General features: G+C 54.1%; 1 protein-coding gene across 1 annotated transcript; it reads left to right on the forward strand.

Moving 5' to 3' along the window:
- Positions 1–1,559: 1,559 nt before the first annotated feature.
- LOC149381322 (uncharacterized) lies at positions 1,560–2,591 on the forward strand. The gene has a single exon (XM_089601332.1). The coding sequence runs from the start codon at positions 1,560–1,562 to the stop codon at positions 2,589–2,591; it is 1,032 nt and encodes a 343-aa protein (XP_089457458.1).
- Positions 2,592–16,127: the final 13,536 nt, after the last annotated feature.

Consider the following 16,127-nt stretch of genomic DNA (forward strand, 5'->3'; position numbering starts at 1 on the left):
CAGGCTCACAACGCCCCCCAGGCGAGCGTGACCTCCGACCCCGTCCAAGATGAGAGGGACGCGCGGATGACGCGCCTGGAAGATAATCTTTTCAGGTTGACTGGCGCGCTGGCCAGAATCGGGGGATACGAGCCCGCCCTGGAAGGAATCTTCGGGGGAGGGGAGCAGTTGGAGACCCCGCCTGAGCGTGAAGGGCGCGACCCCAGGCCAGACGAGAGCGAAGACGCCCCGGACCCAAGCCTCCATGGTGCCGACCACGGACGCGCCCGGCGCGCGCCCCGCCGCCCCGACGTACCGGCAGGGCGCCCTCACGAAAACCCGCTCCCCCAAGACTCTCACGCGCACTCTGTTGCACACACCGACGCGTCCCGACGGTCGGCCTTCGCTCGTCTCGGTGGCAGGGAAGAAGTGGCGGACAGCGGAGACTCGCGCAGGTTCCACCCGCCCCGCCGCGTCAATACTGCAGGGCAGGCAGGTAGGAATGAGGACCTCAGGCGCCACCTCAACCGCCAATGGGAAATCCCACGACGCCAATCTCCCCCGAGGGCAGAATCTGCCAACGCCGTAGGGGCCGCCCCGGGAAACCCGCCCCCTCATCAGGGCGTGCGAACTAACCAGGCAGCCAGGGACGCTGGGCAGGTGGCCATGCCACCCCCCACGGCGGCACTACCGGTCCCCGACACAGAACTAATGAATCTTGTACAAGGGCTACAAAGAGAGATACGGGAGCTCCGGGCGATGCAGAATTCGAACCCCGCAATACGCAACATGGTCGAAGGCACAGCCTCACCCCTCGCCCCTCACTTACTCACAGAGGAGGTCGTCGGTGATCTCCGGTTCCCCCCGACCCTCATTTACGACAGAAGCAGTGACCCCGTCTTTCACCTGGTGCAGTACCAGACGACCATGCAAATCCGGAGGCAAACCCCGGCCGCCATGTGCCAGGCGTTCTGCCTCACCCTCACAGGTCCAGCGTTCGAATGGTACCAGAAGCTGACCAAAGGAGCAATAGGGTCGTTCGAGGAGTTGAAGGAACGTTTCATCACCCGTTTCGCGAGCTCACTGGTACAGAAGAAGGAGAAGTCCTATTTGTGGTCAATCAAGCAGAGGAACGGCGAGTCCCTCCAAAGATACTTAAGCAGGTTCACGGAGGAGGCGAACAAGGTGAGCGACTACACCGACAATGATGCAATCATCGCCCTAATCGACGGGCTCAAGATGGGCAAATTCCTAAAGTCGCTCGTTGGCAAGAGACCGACAACCATGACCGAGCTCATGACGCGGGCGACCGAGCACATCTCAATCGAGGAATATCTCGAAGGCCGGAAGGCGTCGGAACGAAGCACCCGGAGAAGGGACGAAGAAGACCGCGAGGGTGAAGACGCGAGGAGGAAAAGGAATCGGGGACACCCGATCGCGACTACTGGCGTCCGCCCGCCCCGCGACACGAGACCCAGGCTAGTCGACCGCTTCCGGAAAGACGCGGGCTTCACCCCGCTTCGACCACGCCAGAAATAATCCTAAGTCTCCATGGAGACAAGTTCACCGAACCGGCACCAATGAAGGTTCACCCCGCCCAACGCGACAGGAACAAGTATTGTGATTTTCACAAGGATCACGGACACGTCACGTCCGAGTGCATTCAATTGAGGAAGCAGATCAAAGACCTCATCCAGGGAGGTCAGCTTAAAGAATTTGTCCTACAGATGGTGGCTGCCAAGGGAGCTTCGTCCAGCCGACGACCCCAGGCCGCTGAACAGCGACAACTCGAAGGCACGAGGGTCACCACCAATCGCAACAATGATCGGGGAAAGGCGGCAGCCACCCCACTCAACATCGTAACGACCATCATGGGCGGACCAGCGACGGGCGACTCCGTAAAAGGACGCAAGCTATACGCGCGAGCGCTGGAGGGGGACAGGCTGTTGCACCAGGTCAACCTGGCGGGCCATTTCGCCCCACCGCCGACTGTGTCTTGCGAAGTCATAAACTTCACCGACGAGGAGGCAAGGAAAGTGGCTCACCCCCACAACGACGCGATCGTTGTCAAAGCCCAGATAGCCAACAACATAGTGAAGAGAGTTCTTATCGACAATGGGAGCTCGGCAGACATAATATACAAGGCGGCTCTCGACCGCATGAATCTGGGAAAAATTTCTCCCGTCCACGTGAAAACACCTCTCTTCAGTTTCACAGGAGAACGCGTGTTCACCGAGGGGTCTATTGAACTTCCAACGACATTCGGGATAGAAGGGGGAGCGCAGGTCACCCGGATGGTCAACTACATGATAGTCGACCAACCCTCGGTGTACAACGTCATCATCGGGAGACCGGCCCTCAACCAACTCCGTGCCGTCACTTCCACATTTCACTTACTCGTGAAGTTCCCTACTCCCGACGGGGTTGGCGTGATGCAGGGGAGTCAGGCTGACTCTAGGGCATGTTACGTTCAGGGCTCCCGTAAAGACACGATCGATATGACGGTCGGGACCATATACCAAATTGAGAATGACTACCCATGCGATGTCGGAGACGCGCAGATGTTCAGCGAACTCGACCCGCGGGAGGAACCGCGCAGGAAGGCGGTATAGGCCTCCTCGGACATGACCCCGGTCGTGCTAGACGAACAGAAACCTGAGCAGACGGTCTTGATCGGCGCCCACCTGCCCGTGATGATAAAAACTCAACTGGCTTCTTTCCTACAGGAACACAAGGACGTCTTCGCATGGACCCATGCAGACATGCCCGGCATCGACCCCGATATCATAGTCCACCGCCTCAACATCCTCAAAGGAAAAGCGGCTAAGGTTCAAAGAAGGAGGACGTTCAACGCCGAGCGATACCTCGCCATCAACGATGAGGTCGACAAACTAATCACCGCCAAGTTCATCCGCGAAGTCGAGTACCCTGATTGGGTCTCCAACGTGGTCATGGTAAGGAAAGCGAACGGCAAGTGGCGGATATGCATCGACTACTCCGATCTCAACGCCGCCTGCCCAAAAGACTGCTTCCCTCTCCCGAGGATCGATCAACTGGTTGACGCCACGGCTGGACATGAACTCATGAGCTTCATGGACGCCTACTCGGGATACAACCAGATTCGCATGCATGAACCTGACCAAATCAACACGGCATTTACGACCTATCGGGGACTATACTGCTACAAAGTCATGCCATTCGGGCTCAAAAACGCCGGCGCCACGTACCAACGCCTGGTGAATCGCATGTTCGCAAAACAAATAGGGAAAACCATGGAAGTGTACGTTGACGACATGCTCGTCAAAAGCCTCAAGGCATCCGACCATGTGCAAGACTTAAAGGAGATGTTCACGCTCCTTCGCAGGTACAAGATGAAGCTCAACCCCACGAAGTGCGCATTCGGGGTTGAGTCTGGAAAGTTTTTAGGTTTCATGGTCAATCAGCGGGGGATCGAAGCAAACCCCGAGAAGATTCGAGCACTGCTCGAAATGAAAAGCCCACGGAGAGTCAAGGAAGTTCAGAGCCTGACCGGGCGCGTCGCCGCCCTGAGTCGCTTCGTGTCCAAGGCAACGGACCGGTGCCAACATTTCTTCCAGGCTTTGAAGGGTGGAAAAAACTTTATGTGGGATGAAAGATGCGATGCAGCGTTCCAAGAGCTCAAGGCCTACTTCGGCTCACCGCCACTCCTCGTAAAGCCGAAAGACGGCGAGCCACTCTACCTCTACCTATCTGTATCAACCAGGGCAGTCAGCGCCGTCCTGGTCCGAGAAGAAGACAAGGTCCAGCAGCCCATCTACTATGTCAGCAAGGCGCTCTTGGACGCCGAGACCAGGTACCCCGAGATAGAGAAACTCGCCCTCGCCTTGGCCATAGCCGCCAGGAAGCTTCGCCCGTACTTCCAGGCGCACCAGGTCATGGTACGAACGGAGCACCCGATCAGGAAAGCCTTACAGAAAGGGACATCCTCTAGAGTGGCAATCTGGTCCCAGGAGTTAGGCGAGTACGGCGTGGAATTCCAACCCAGGGTCGCCATCAAGGGTCAGGCAGTGGCTGACTTCATCGCGAAATTTACATATGACGTGGAGACGCAACAGGCAGAGGAAGAACCGAAAGAGAAGCCGCCAACTCCGAATAGAAAGGCCGCCCATTGCGGCCCGGTGTGGGATATACACGTTGATGGGGCGTCTAACTCCCACGGCTCGGGGGCAGGCGTGGTACTCACCAACCCGCAAAATGAAAAGCTCAAGTACGCACTCCGCTTCAGCTTCAAAGCGTCAAACAATGAGGCTGAATATGAAGCCCTTCTCACAGGACTCGAGATCGCCAGGAAGCTTGGCGCATGCAACCTGAGGATACACTGTGACTCGCAGCTCATCACGAAACAAGTCGAAGGAGAATATCAAGCCAAGGAAGAGAACATGATCGCATATCTAGCCGAGGCCCGTCGCCGTCTAGAAGCATTCGCCTGGTACGAGATCAAGCAGGTACCGAGGAGCTCCAATGCCGAGGCCGATGCGCTTGCTAGGATGGCCTCTGGGGCGGACGACGAGGAGCTGGGGAAGGTCCCCGTCGAGGCGCTCGCATGTCCATTGATCGAGAAGGCGGAGATCCTCGCCATCGACACGGGAGGCGAGCCGACCTGGACGACCCCCCTGACGAAATACTTGCGCCACGGCGAGCTACCCGCCGATCATGGGGAAGCAAAACGACTCAAGTACCAAGCATCCAGGTATACCTTGCAGGGCGACACGCTCTACAAGCGGGGATTCTCACAACCGCTCCTCCGATGCCTGGAGAACGACGAGGCTAACTTTGTTCTCAGGGAGATCCACGAGGGGATCTGCGGGAATCACTCGGCGGGACAGTCGCTAGCCCTCAAAGCCCTCAAGCAGGGATACTTCTGGCCCACGCTCAAGAAAGACGCACACGACCTGGTCCGAAGGTGCGACAAGTGCCAGCGGTTCGCCCATGTCCCGCATCAGCCCCCGGCCCCGTTGTGTCCAGTCCTGGTTCCGCGACCCTTCGCGAAGTGGGGGATCGACTTGATTGGAAAACTGCCAAAAGCACCTGGGGGGCGCGAATACGCGATCGTCGCCATCGACTACTTCACAAAGTCGGTCGAAGCAGAACCCTTGGGCCCTATCACAGAGGGTAACACCACGAACTTCATATGGAGGAACATAATATGTCGCCATGGGATACCTGCATCCATAATTACAGAAACGGGAGGCAGTTTGACAACGACAAACTCCGTCACCTATGTGAAGAGCTAAGGATCAGCAAGACATTCTCATCCCCCAGACACCCCCAGGCAAACGGCCAAGTCGAAGCTGTCAACAAAACCATAAAGGAAAACCTAAAGAAGAAGCTGGAGGACAAGAAGGGGAAGTGGGCGGAAGAGCTCCCTTTCGTTCTCTGGGCATACAGGACGACGACCCGCTCCGCCACCGGCGAAACACCCTTCGCCCTCACCTACGGCGTCGAGGCAGTCATCCCCGTCGAAGTGGCAATCCCCTCCCCCCGAGTGGAACACTTCGATGAAGAAGGGAATGATGAAACCCTCCGAGGCGAACTAGACCTGATTGAAGAAAGAAGAGAAGACGCACTCGCACGCATGGCGGCGCAAAAGAGGGTCGTCGAACGCCACTACAACTCCAGGGTGAAGGCTCGTCGCTAGCTGAAGGCAGCCTCGTCTTACGAAGAGTTTTTCAGAACACTCAAGAGCTCGGCGCAGGAGTGCTCGGACCCACCTGGGAAGGTCCCTACCGTGTCCGCCAAGTGATCCGTGACGGAACCTACCGCCTCGAGGAGACGAGTGGAAAGGAAATCAAGCACCCATGGAACGCCGAGCATCTTAGACAATATTACCAGTGATACATGAACTCGGCCAGCAACTTATTTCTATCTTTTTATTTTCATTTCAACGAAGTGTGTAGTGAAACACAAATGAAAGTGTCTTTGTAATCAGTCTCATGTAACCGCAAAACACTAATTCAGTTCAATGAAATCCATTTACCCCTTTTCTCGAATCCTTATTTATCACATGACGTGTAATTATCGCTTATGTTTATGTCACAATGAAGGGTGAAAGTCGTCGTCTAAGTCTCTTCCCCAATCTTTACAAGATCACGCAAGAGACTGGGGGGTTAATGATGAACAGGGACTCGAGACGTCAAGGACGTCCGGCCCAACTAATGATGAACAGGGACTTGAGACGTCAAGGACGTCCGGCCCAACAGCGAGGAAAGCGGCGAGGCGCCCACGAGGCACTCACGCGAACAGGGATTCGAGACGTCAAGGACGTCCGGCCCAACAGCGAGGAAAGCGGCGAGGCGCCCACGAGGCACTCACGTGAATAGGGACTTGAGACGTCAAGGACGTCCGGCCCAACAGCGAGGAAAGCGGCGAGGCGCCCACGAGGCACTCACGTGAACAGGGATTCGAGACGTCAACGACGTCCGGCCCAACAGCGAGGAAGGCGGCGAGGCGCCCACGAGGCACTCACGAGGAAAGCGGCGAGGCGCCCACGAGGCACTCACGTGAACAGGGACTCGAGACGTTAACGACGTCCGGCCCAACAGCGAGGAAGGCGGCGAGGCGCCCACGAGGCACTCACGCGAACAGGGATTCGAGACGTCAATGACGTCCGGCCCAACAGCGAAGAAGGCGGCGAGGCGCCCACGAGGTGCTCGCGCGAGCAGGGACTCGAGATATCAAAGACATCCGGCCCTACAGTGAGGAAGGAGGCGAGGCACCCCTAAAGTCAAAGACATCAAAGCAAGCAAGATATTCAACGCATTATGATAACATTCAAAGATAAAGATTAAAGGCAACTCTCATTCAACCATTTAAACACCACAAAAGAGAGTCGGATAAACATCTAACTAGGTGCACAACTAACCGCACCGCCCAAAAATCATGATCTAACCGGGTGCACAACCAACCGCACCATCATCAAAAGTCATAAACTACCTAGGTGCACAACGGACCGCACCACAAAAAAAGAACTAGCTAGAAAACCGCAAAGGCAATATTAATCCTCCTCGTCAGAATCGCCATCCCGATCGCCTTCTTCGTCTCGACCGTCCCCCAAGTCCACGTGCGCCTCGTCACCTGAAGGACAATCCCGACGATCCATTGGGACAGCGGCAGCAGACGGCCCAGTCGGGTCTCCGAAGGTCACGTGAGGTGAGCCGGGAGGGTCGACCGCAACACCAGGTTCCCCGACCACGGCGCCGGGATCAACCACCGCGGCAGCAGGATCGGCGACCACGGGCTGGGCTGCACGAAGCTCGGCGGGAGCACCGTCGACATCAAGGAACGAGAAAGTGAGCGGAAGCCCCGCGTTCTCCTCAAGAAAGCCGCGGTGACACATCAGGGCCCCATTCCAGTACATCTCGGCGGAAGCCTTGGTCCACGCCTCCTTCGTCGCCACCAAATCCTCCTCGGCCAACCTCTCGAGCCGGGCGATGGTCCCGTTCGCCTCCGCCAGGCTATCGCGAAGGGATGCGATCAACTCATCGCCATCCTTGAGCTTGGCATTCACGGAATCGAGGCGCTCAGCACAGAGTTTCACCTCGCCTCGGAGGGAGGTCACCTGCACTTCAAGGTCAGAAATCTCATGACGAGCACACGTCACCTCGACGGACTGCTCTCCGTGCTTCAACATCAACGCCCTCAACTCCGAAGTGCGCTCGTCCAAGTCCTTCCTCAAACGCTCAACTTCGGCGTGGGAAGCCTCCTGACCCTCCTGGAAGCCGACCCTTCGCGCGGCCTCGACCTCCGACTTCAGCCGGTCCACCTCCGCGCGAAGAGAATTCCGCTCCATCGAAACCTCTTCCTTAGCGTCCCCGAGATCCTTGATGAAGCCACGCGCGGTACGGAGCAACTGCGCATTGTACGTACACGCGATGAAAAGCTGCGAAACGGGACAATACAGAGAACACAGTTAAAGACAGCTACTACGAACCGAACGGAGAAGGTAAGAATATTTACCGAGCGAGAGATGTCCGCCGCATTATCCATAGACTCGAGATCGCCATTCGCAATCACCGACTTGAGCTCGCCGCGCTTGGTCGCTTGAAGGTCGGCGCCGCAACGGTCGGCGAGATCGTCCACGAGCTCGGAGAGAGTCGGGCGGGTTGGGCCGCGCGGTTTCTTCGCTGGAGGGGGATCGACATCGGAGACACGACTCCTCGAACCACCGTCACCCTCCGAGCGAATGGGAGCGCGAACATCGAGAGCGGGAGCGGCCGCTGAGGCACCAACACTCGACACGCCGCGAAACGCGGCCGGCGGATCCAACGAGGGTACGAACCTCCTCCTCTCGTCCCTGGCATGGGAGACAGGAGCCGCTCTCGGGCCACGAGCCCCCGACGTGTCACGATCACCGACAGGCGGAGGCGGCAGAGACGTGAATTTTCTCTTCTCGCGCGGCCCTCGGGAACCCGAATCCGCACCGGAATCACGGCCCCCTGGCGTGGCGCGCGCCCCGACAGGCGCCCCAACAGGAGGGTCCAACGAGGGCATAAACCTCCTCCTCTCACGCTGGTCCCTGGGAGCCATACCTACAAAAGATAACAAGGAAACAATCAGTAATAAGACATATGTATAAATAAGTCAACAAGTGCAAGCAACGAAAGAAAAGTCTCATCGGAGGAATGCTTCTACCATCCCGCGCCCCCGGCGAGGCCGGCGGAGACAGAGTCTCCGAGAAGTCTTCCGGGGATGGTCGAACGCGCGGGGAAGACAAGGGAGTAGACCCCGACGAACCCAAAGGAGAAGTGTCTCCTGATGACACGAAGATTGGAGACGCGCGGACCGGCGACGCGACCAGAGGATCCTGAGACCCCGCGACAGGCGAAGGCGAGGCCAAAGGTGTCGAGACCCCCGACTGCAGGTCGGACTCCGCCAAAGTAGTGGGAGGAGACGCGAGCTCGCCTACTGAAGCGCCTGCGCGACCCGGCCACCCGTAAGGGAACCAACCAGAAACTGCCCACAACTCTGGACTAAAGAAATCGACCCCCTGACGGTCCTCCCTGGTCGAGCCCCTAACAAAATCAACGAACGCGCTTATCCGTCGAGTGGCGTCTCCGGGCGGGAAATCCTTCATCACACCAAAGGTCCGGGGGGCAATCCCAACCATCTCAATCGACGTCCACACCCAGTAAGACTTCCACGGCTTACTTATCTTCGAAGGAAGGTCCGCGAAAATCGACCTACCAGCACGGTCTCGTAGAGAGTACGACCCAGGCGCGCTCCTGTTAGGATAAAACGAGAACAAGGCGCGAAACTCGTCAAGCGTCATCGCCCGACCGCGACGCTCATGCCAGATGACATGACTCGCAGCAATGTAGCAATAGCAGGTCGGACTCAACTGCGCCGCATGTATCCCGAGGGACACGAGAAGATCCTGAATGACTGGCTGCAGGGGGAGACCCATACCGCTCCGCAGGCTGTCGAGATGGACGGCGACCAGACCCTTCGGCGGACGGCTCGGGACCTCGCCCCCCCGAGGAAGGCGGAGCATCACATCAGAAGAAAGGCCTAATTCGGCGCGGACACTCGCGAGCTTAGCGAGAGTAACCGTACTCGGGATATCGAGGCCAGAGTAGTCGGGGGGCCCTGGCTCGGGACCCCCACCTCGGGTCCGAATGACTTTCGAAGGAGGCTCGACGGCCGTGGCTGCTGTCGCCTCACCCGAGACCGATTCCTCCTCCCCGACTGAAATGCTCGCTTTATCCCTACTCTGTTTTCTTCTCTCAAGAGGACAACGTGGCTCTCCCCCCGACCCTCGGTCCTTCCTTTTCCTTTTCTTCTTCATTTTTCCACTCGCCTTAGTTCCCCTCGCCTCCCTGTCCTCTCTCCTTCTTCCCTTCTCCTCGGGCGGAGGACGGTAATCGGGATCACCTCGGCGAGTCGGGGAGAGCGTCGCCCCCGTTGGAGGAGCCCGAGGCACCAATGGCGGGCGTCCATCGCCAGGCTTCGGGACGGGCAGGGACGACACCTTCCGATTCAAGATGAACTTGAGTGCGCGAGCGCGCGGAGAAGCTACGCGATCCGACCTGGCAACATCCAAATTTCTATCCAAACAGGGTTCTGAGATAGACGGCTTACCCCCTCGACCATGGCCCGAGCCCGCCGCCGTCTCGTCACCACCAGACGAGATACCATAAGTACGAGCGGAAGGATCGACGCGAAAGGAAGAAGCCCCCAGTACCACAACACACCTAAGAGGACCCTCCCGGATCTGGGCGGCCTCCGGGTCCGAGCCGCGCGCGCCCTCAAGCCTCGTCGGAGCTTCACGATCAGCCGGCGCGCCACAAGCACGGGGCGTCGCCATGGATGCTGAAGCCATGACCTCTGGTAACGACCCGCGCGAGAGTCTGCGCTCTTCGGGACGAACGCGGAGAGAGGTCTGACCCGATGAAGTTCCCCCACCAACGGACGCCATGGATCTCGGTGAAAGCTCGCGAAAAGACATGCACCCCTCAGGCTGGGCGCGAGCCAGGACTCCCGAGCGAGATCCACGCGAAACACGACTTGAGCCCGCCAAAGCTCCGTCACTGGCCAGCGCGCCATGAACAGCGGTGGAAGAAGCTCCCATGGTGGAAGTGGCGGTCGGCGCTACAGACCCAAGCGGTCCAGATCTGGCGCCAATCGGGGGCCCCGAAGACGCTAGGGCGAAGTCGCCGCCTGGCTTCGCAGACCCACGCAGTTCTCGGGCTCGCGCACTAGGCCCGACCGTTCCCGACGCCCGCTCACCGACTCCAACACCCACAGGAGCTCCGACCGGCATACGCAGCGACTCCGACGCCGTGGATCCCGATGAGAGCCCGCGCGACGAGGACTCCAGATCTGGAACGCCCACGAGCCGGCGCGCCTCTGTGAATCCCGGCGAAGCTCCCATCCCTGTCGGCCCGCCATGAACGCCGGCGAGAAGCTCTCTCCGAGCTGTAGCGGTGGCGCGAAGCACAAACCCGGACGGGCGCGAGGGGGATGTACACGGCCCAGCCCCGCGAGAGTAGCCCGACACGAGCGACGAGGAACCCAGATCTGGAACGCCATGGACGCCGACGAGGAAAGCTTCCATGGCCGACGGCGAGGGAGAAAGCTCTTGGGCTTGCACCGACGAGGATCTGGGGCTGGCGTCCAAACTTTGTCGCGCGCGAGGGTGGCGAACGAAGACAACGCCCGGCGCTTCAGACCCAGGTAATCCCGACGGCCGCGAAGCAGCTCCGATGCTCGCGGGACCTCCAGTCGGCGCGCCATGGACGCCGGTGGGAAGAGCTTCGACTCCCACCGGAGTTGCAGATCCACGCGGTCCCGGTGCGCGCAGACCGACGCCGACGCTCGCGGGACCTCCAGTCGGCGCGCCATGGACGCCGGTGGGAAGAACTTCGACTCCCACCGGAGTTGCAGATCCACGCGGTCCCGACACCGCAGACCCACGCGCCCCGGGAACCCGCGAATCAGATCCAGCGCTCGTTGGGCCCCCAGTCGACGCCTGACGAGCCGACTCCGACGCGTCCATGTAGGGGAGACGATGCTCGGATCCAGGCCGCGAATGCAACGCGGGCAACAAGGAAGAAGAGCCCTCCTGGACTGAAGACGACGGCGAACAGGGAATAGGTGCAAGAAAACCCAATCTGGAAGGTTTTGAACTTTCAAGCATGGGTTGTGACAAATGGGTCTCCAAATTAGACAAGCAATGGCCCTCGTCGACCAGTCCGGGGCTCACGCGCGTCTCTCTCACGTCCGGGACGTCTGGAACCATTGCCGGAGGAATATTTTCTCCACCCTCCTCGAAAACTTTCGCGAGCAGCCTCTATAATACTCTCAAAGTCGTGCTCGAACTCAAAGAAATCGTCTTGAGGTGTGGAAGGGGGAGCAAGACCGACGTTCAAGAAAGTGGGTGAATCAAACGTTACGTCAACTTCGTCAATCCCGAGGCCATGGGCTCCACCCTCACATGGGTGGTTGGGAATCATCAATGAAAAAAAAAAAAAAAAGAAGAAAAGAAAAATGGAGAATGCAAGTGGGAGTGACAAGTGGTGAAAGTCACATGACAAATAGTAAAAAATAAATAAATAAATAATAATAAATAGTGAAAATGAAGACCCACCTTGTTGAGACAAGCAAGTGGGGAAGTTCTCTCAAGTTCTCTCCTCAAAGCTCCTCAACCTAATGCCTCCAAAAACATCAAGAGAAGGTCAAGGGCGGGGAATTTATATCCTCTAAAGGCGACGACAGAGGAGGAGTACTGCGAACAGGCCTCTCACCTGGCAGCTAATGTGCCCGGAAAATTGGCGACACGGACAATGAAGCGTTTGGGAACCTTAGAGTTTCTCGAACAAACAAGTTCTCCGAGAAACTCGGGGGGTTAATGTTATGGGTCAATCTTCCTTCACAAGAAATGCTACGGCCCAACCCAAAAAAGATGTACACGAGGCCCGGCCCAAGGGAAACCATAACAAGGCCAGAAGCCACGTCATCGGTGGGTACGTCCAGTGACCCTTTGGCAAGTCTCACGACCCTCGGGCGGGTACTGTGACCCTTGGGCACGTCCAATGACCCCCTGACAGGTCCCATTGCCAGTGGGTACGTCCGGTGCCCCCCTCGGACAGGTCCCATGACCAGTGGGTGCGTCTGGTGACCCCCTGATAGTCCCATGACCAGTGGGTACGTCCAGTGACCTCCTTGGCAAGACTGATGACCCTCGGGCGGGTACCATGACCCTTGGACACGTTCAAAGACCCCCTGACAGGTCCCATTGCCAGTGGGTACGACCGGTGCCCCCCCTGACAGGTCCCATGACCAGTGGGTGCGTCTGGTGACCCTCTGATAGTCCCATGACCAGTGGGTACGTCCAGTGACCCCCTTGGCAAGTCTAATGACCCTCGGGCGGGTTCCATGACCCTTGGACACGTCCAATGACCCCCTGACAGGTCCCGTTACCAGTGGGTATGTCCGGTGCCCCTGCCTGGTCCCATTACCAGTGGGTATGTCCGGTGCCCCTGCCTGGTCCCATTACCAGTGGGTACGTCCGGTGCCCCCTGCCTGGTCCCGTTACCAGTAGGTACGTCCGGTGCCCCCTTGCCTGGTCCCATTACCAGTAGGTACGTCCGGTGCCCCCTGCCTGGTCCCGTTACCAGTAGGTACGTCCGGTGCCCCCCCCTGCCTGGTCCCGTTACCAGTAGGTACGTCCGGTGCCCCCCCTGGCAGGTCCCGTTACCAGTGGGTACGTCCGGTGCCCCCCTGACAGGTTCCCTCGACCAGTGGGTACGTCCGGTGACCCTCTCGGCGAGTCCCATGGCCCCCCGGCTGGTCCCGTGACCCCTTGGTAGGCCTCGTCCGTCCCCTCCTAAACAGGACCGTCCCTCCAATGATAGCCAAATGACGAGACTACCCCGACCCTCACAACTCCACTATAAATACCTCCATTTTTCCCATTTGGAGGTAAGTTTGCTCTCACTTACAAAACCTCTGCTTCTCTCTCATCAGAGCTTCTCTCTCTAGAATTTGAAGCACGACACCTAGACTAATGTTGAGCGTCGGAGTGCCCGCCGGAGGAAACTCCTCCGCGGTTCTTTAGCTCACTCTTTCCTCTTTTCTCAGGTGACGAGTCGTCGGAATCCCTTTTTCCGGCACGGCGGAGGCGACGAGATCGAGACAACTTCCCCGTTCAACCACCGCGCGGTCATAGGGTCCGGCCCTAGACCGAACCGCGGACCGGTTTTCGTGTTGATCCATTTTCAGGCATTAACAACGTGTACACATGGTCATTAAATACCTTAGTATTGTAAACGTGTGTAGTAATCATAAAAAAATCCTAAATAATAATAAATAATATAAAAAACAACTATATATATGTCGGTTTTTGTAGTAAATTCTAATAAAACGCTCCAAAGAATAAAGCGCGATGATAATGAAAGACTCACATAGCTACACAAAAGTCAAAGGTATGTTCATTGAAGAATTCTATAAAGAAACGTTTTGGATTAATAATTGACTACATGCAAACGAATCATTACTCTTGCTTATAATAGATTAGTTAACGTACGGTGGTTTGATCTTTGCGGGTGTAATGTAGATATAATGTATCTGTTTGGTGGAGTTTTTGTATACAGCGTCATAATTTTAAAATCCAATTTGCTGGATTATTTGTCATTTAATGACCATGTCCAAATTTATGAATAAAAATTATCTTTGGCCATAATTTTGAACAGATGAATGTGTCTATATCCTGATAACTTGATATGTATGCATTTTTTCCCTAATTAGATAAGTGAAAGAAGTGTATTTGTTTATGACGTATCCTTAATTGCGCGTTATTAAAGGATTTTTTTTTTTACCCGATGAGAAATAGTTATAGTATCTACTGCTTACTGTTTTCTCTATGAATATTTTTTAGAAGAACGTAATAAGGCACCATCTAACTTTGTTGTTGTTGGGCTATCGGAAACGCTGAATTTTTTTTATTCAAGGTGTTCAAAATCCACGTTAAAAGATTAGCGCCACGTTAATTATTTTATAAGAGGGTAAGCTCGTATATCATAAGGGTTTGATTTTTTTTTTCTTTCTCTTTTTAGCAATCTCAACGAGTTCCTTCTCAAAATTATATTAATTAGAGCCAACATAATGTTCCTCACATGCCACTAAAACATATTCGAAGTGCTCATTGAGTATAGTCTTCTAAGGTACAATTTGAGTTTCTTTCATGGAAAATTATCTCTCTTCAATAATAATAAACATGAGTCATATTATGTCTAGTTTTTAATATAAAAGTTACGCAATTCTCTTTTTTTCTTATAGAAATTTTAGGAACTTATTAAGGTTTTGTATGTAGCATTCATCCCTAACTTGTCAATCAAAACTTACACATTCCTTTGTCATGTCTTTATATTTCTAAGGTTTACGTTTTCTCTAGGTGTTGGATCGTGTGGTGGAGTCACAAACCTGAAAGATTATGGTTTACGAAGGCATCAATATTGATCTCGGGTCACCGTCATAGTGTAAGTTTGGTTCGTATCGGAAACTATTGCAAGCTACTTATTAATAGCAAATTTCAATAAACTTAGAATTAGGTTTTTATGTGGGCTAATCTTTATAAAACTTTATAATATTTGAGTTTAGTAAGTGACTTGATTGTTTAGTTATATGGTTAACGTCAAGCAATGGAGGAGGGGCGCAAAGCACACTTAGAGGCCGGATACTGCTTAATCTCATGTTAGTCTTTTGTCAAATCCCACCAACTTGTTCTATTTATTCATTATTTTTTAGTCGTATTAGCAACATTTAAGTGAAAAATACCCTTGAAGAAAATGTGACGAAACAATTTCTAAGTTATTAATCCAGCATAAGGGAAACAATGCATGTTACTACAATATAAAACAAAATGAAAGCATACATACTCGTCATTTGTCCGTCCGGTATTGATCATATTTTTAAAGTATATAAATAAATATGTAGATTATACCGAAACTATAACCATATAAATTTATTTTTTTAACTACAATCTATTAATTGTTTCTAATTCTAAAATTATGAATATTTTTTGTAATTAGAAGCAATTAATAAATTTCAATTAGTTCTTTGTTTAAATGATTATAGTTTTTAGTAAAATCCAATATATAAACAACGCCTAATTATTATGCGATTATTCTTAAATTATGGTATTTAATTTTTAAATGAGTTATCAAATAGTAGTTGACGGCGTTAATTTCTCATTTATTATTAACATTGGGTAATTTGGGCTCAATTTGTAAGGTCCAATCAAATTGGTTTAAGAGAACAGTTGAGCCCAATAAAACAATACTCAAATGTAAAGCCCAATAAAATTGACTAGGCCTAATTTGAGCCCTTGACTCAATAAAATTGACTGGGCCTAGGGACGGGAATAATGACTCTTGGTATAGATTGATTACCCACTCTTTTATTGGTCGGAACTGTTCCGTCACCTTCTCGGCCGTGAACAATTTATTAAATTAAGAAGAAAAAAAGCTTTCAGATTATAAAATTTTATTTTGTTTTTCTGTAATGTTATTTATAAGATAACATTTTTTTTTTCCGAAAGAAAAATTTATCGTCTATTATAATTTGAATAGCCTAATAAAAAAAGAATTACAAAAAAAGAGAAGAAATAAAAA

Source organism: Urtica dioica, chromosome 11 (genome assembly GCF_054948205.1).
Source record: "Urtica dioica subsp. dioica isolate 48M chromosome 11, U.dioica_male_clone48M_v1_H2, whole genome shotgun sequence".
NCBI classification, from domain to species: Eukaryota; Viridiplantae; Streptophyta; class Magnoliopsida; order Rosales; family Urticaceae; genus Urtica; species Urtica dioica.

What these genes read in the sequence shown, in the direction of transcription:
- LOC149381322 (XM_089601332.1), top strand. Translation starts at nt 1,560, where the DNA reads ATGAAGGTTCACCCCGCCCAACGCGACAGGAACAAGTATTGTGATTTT.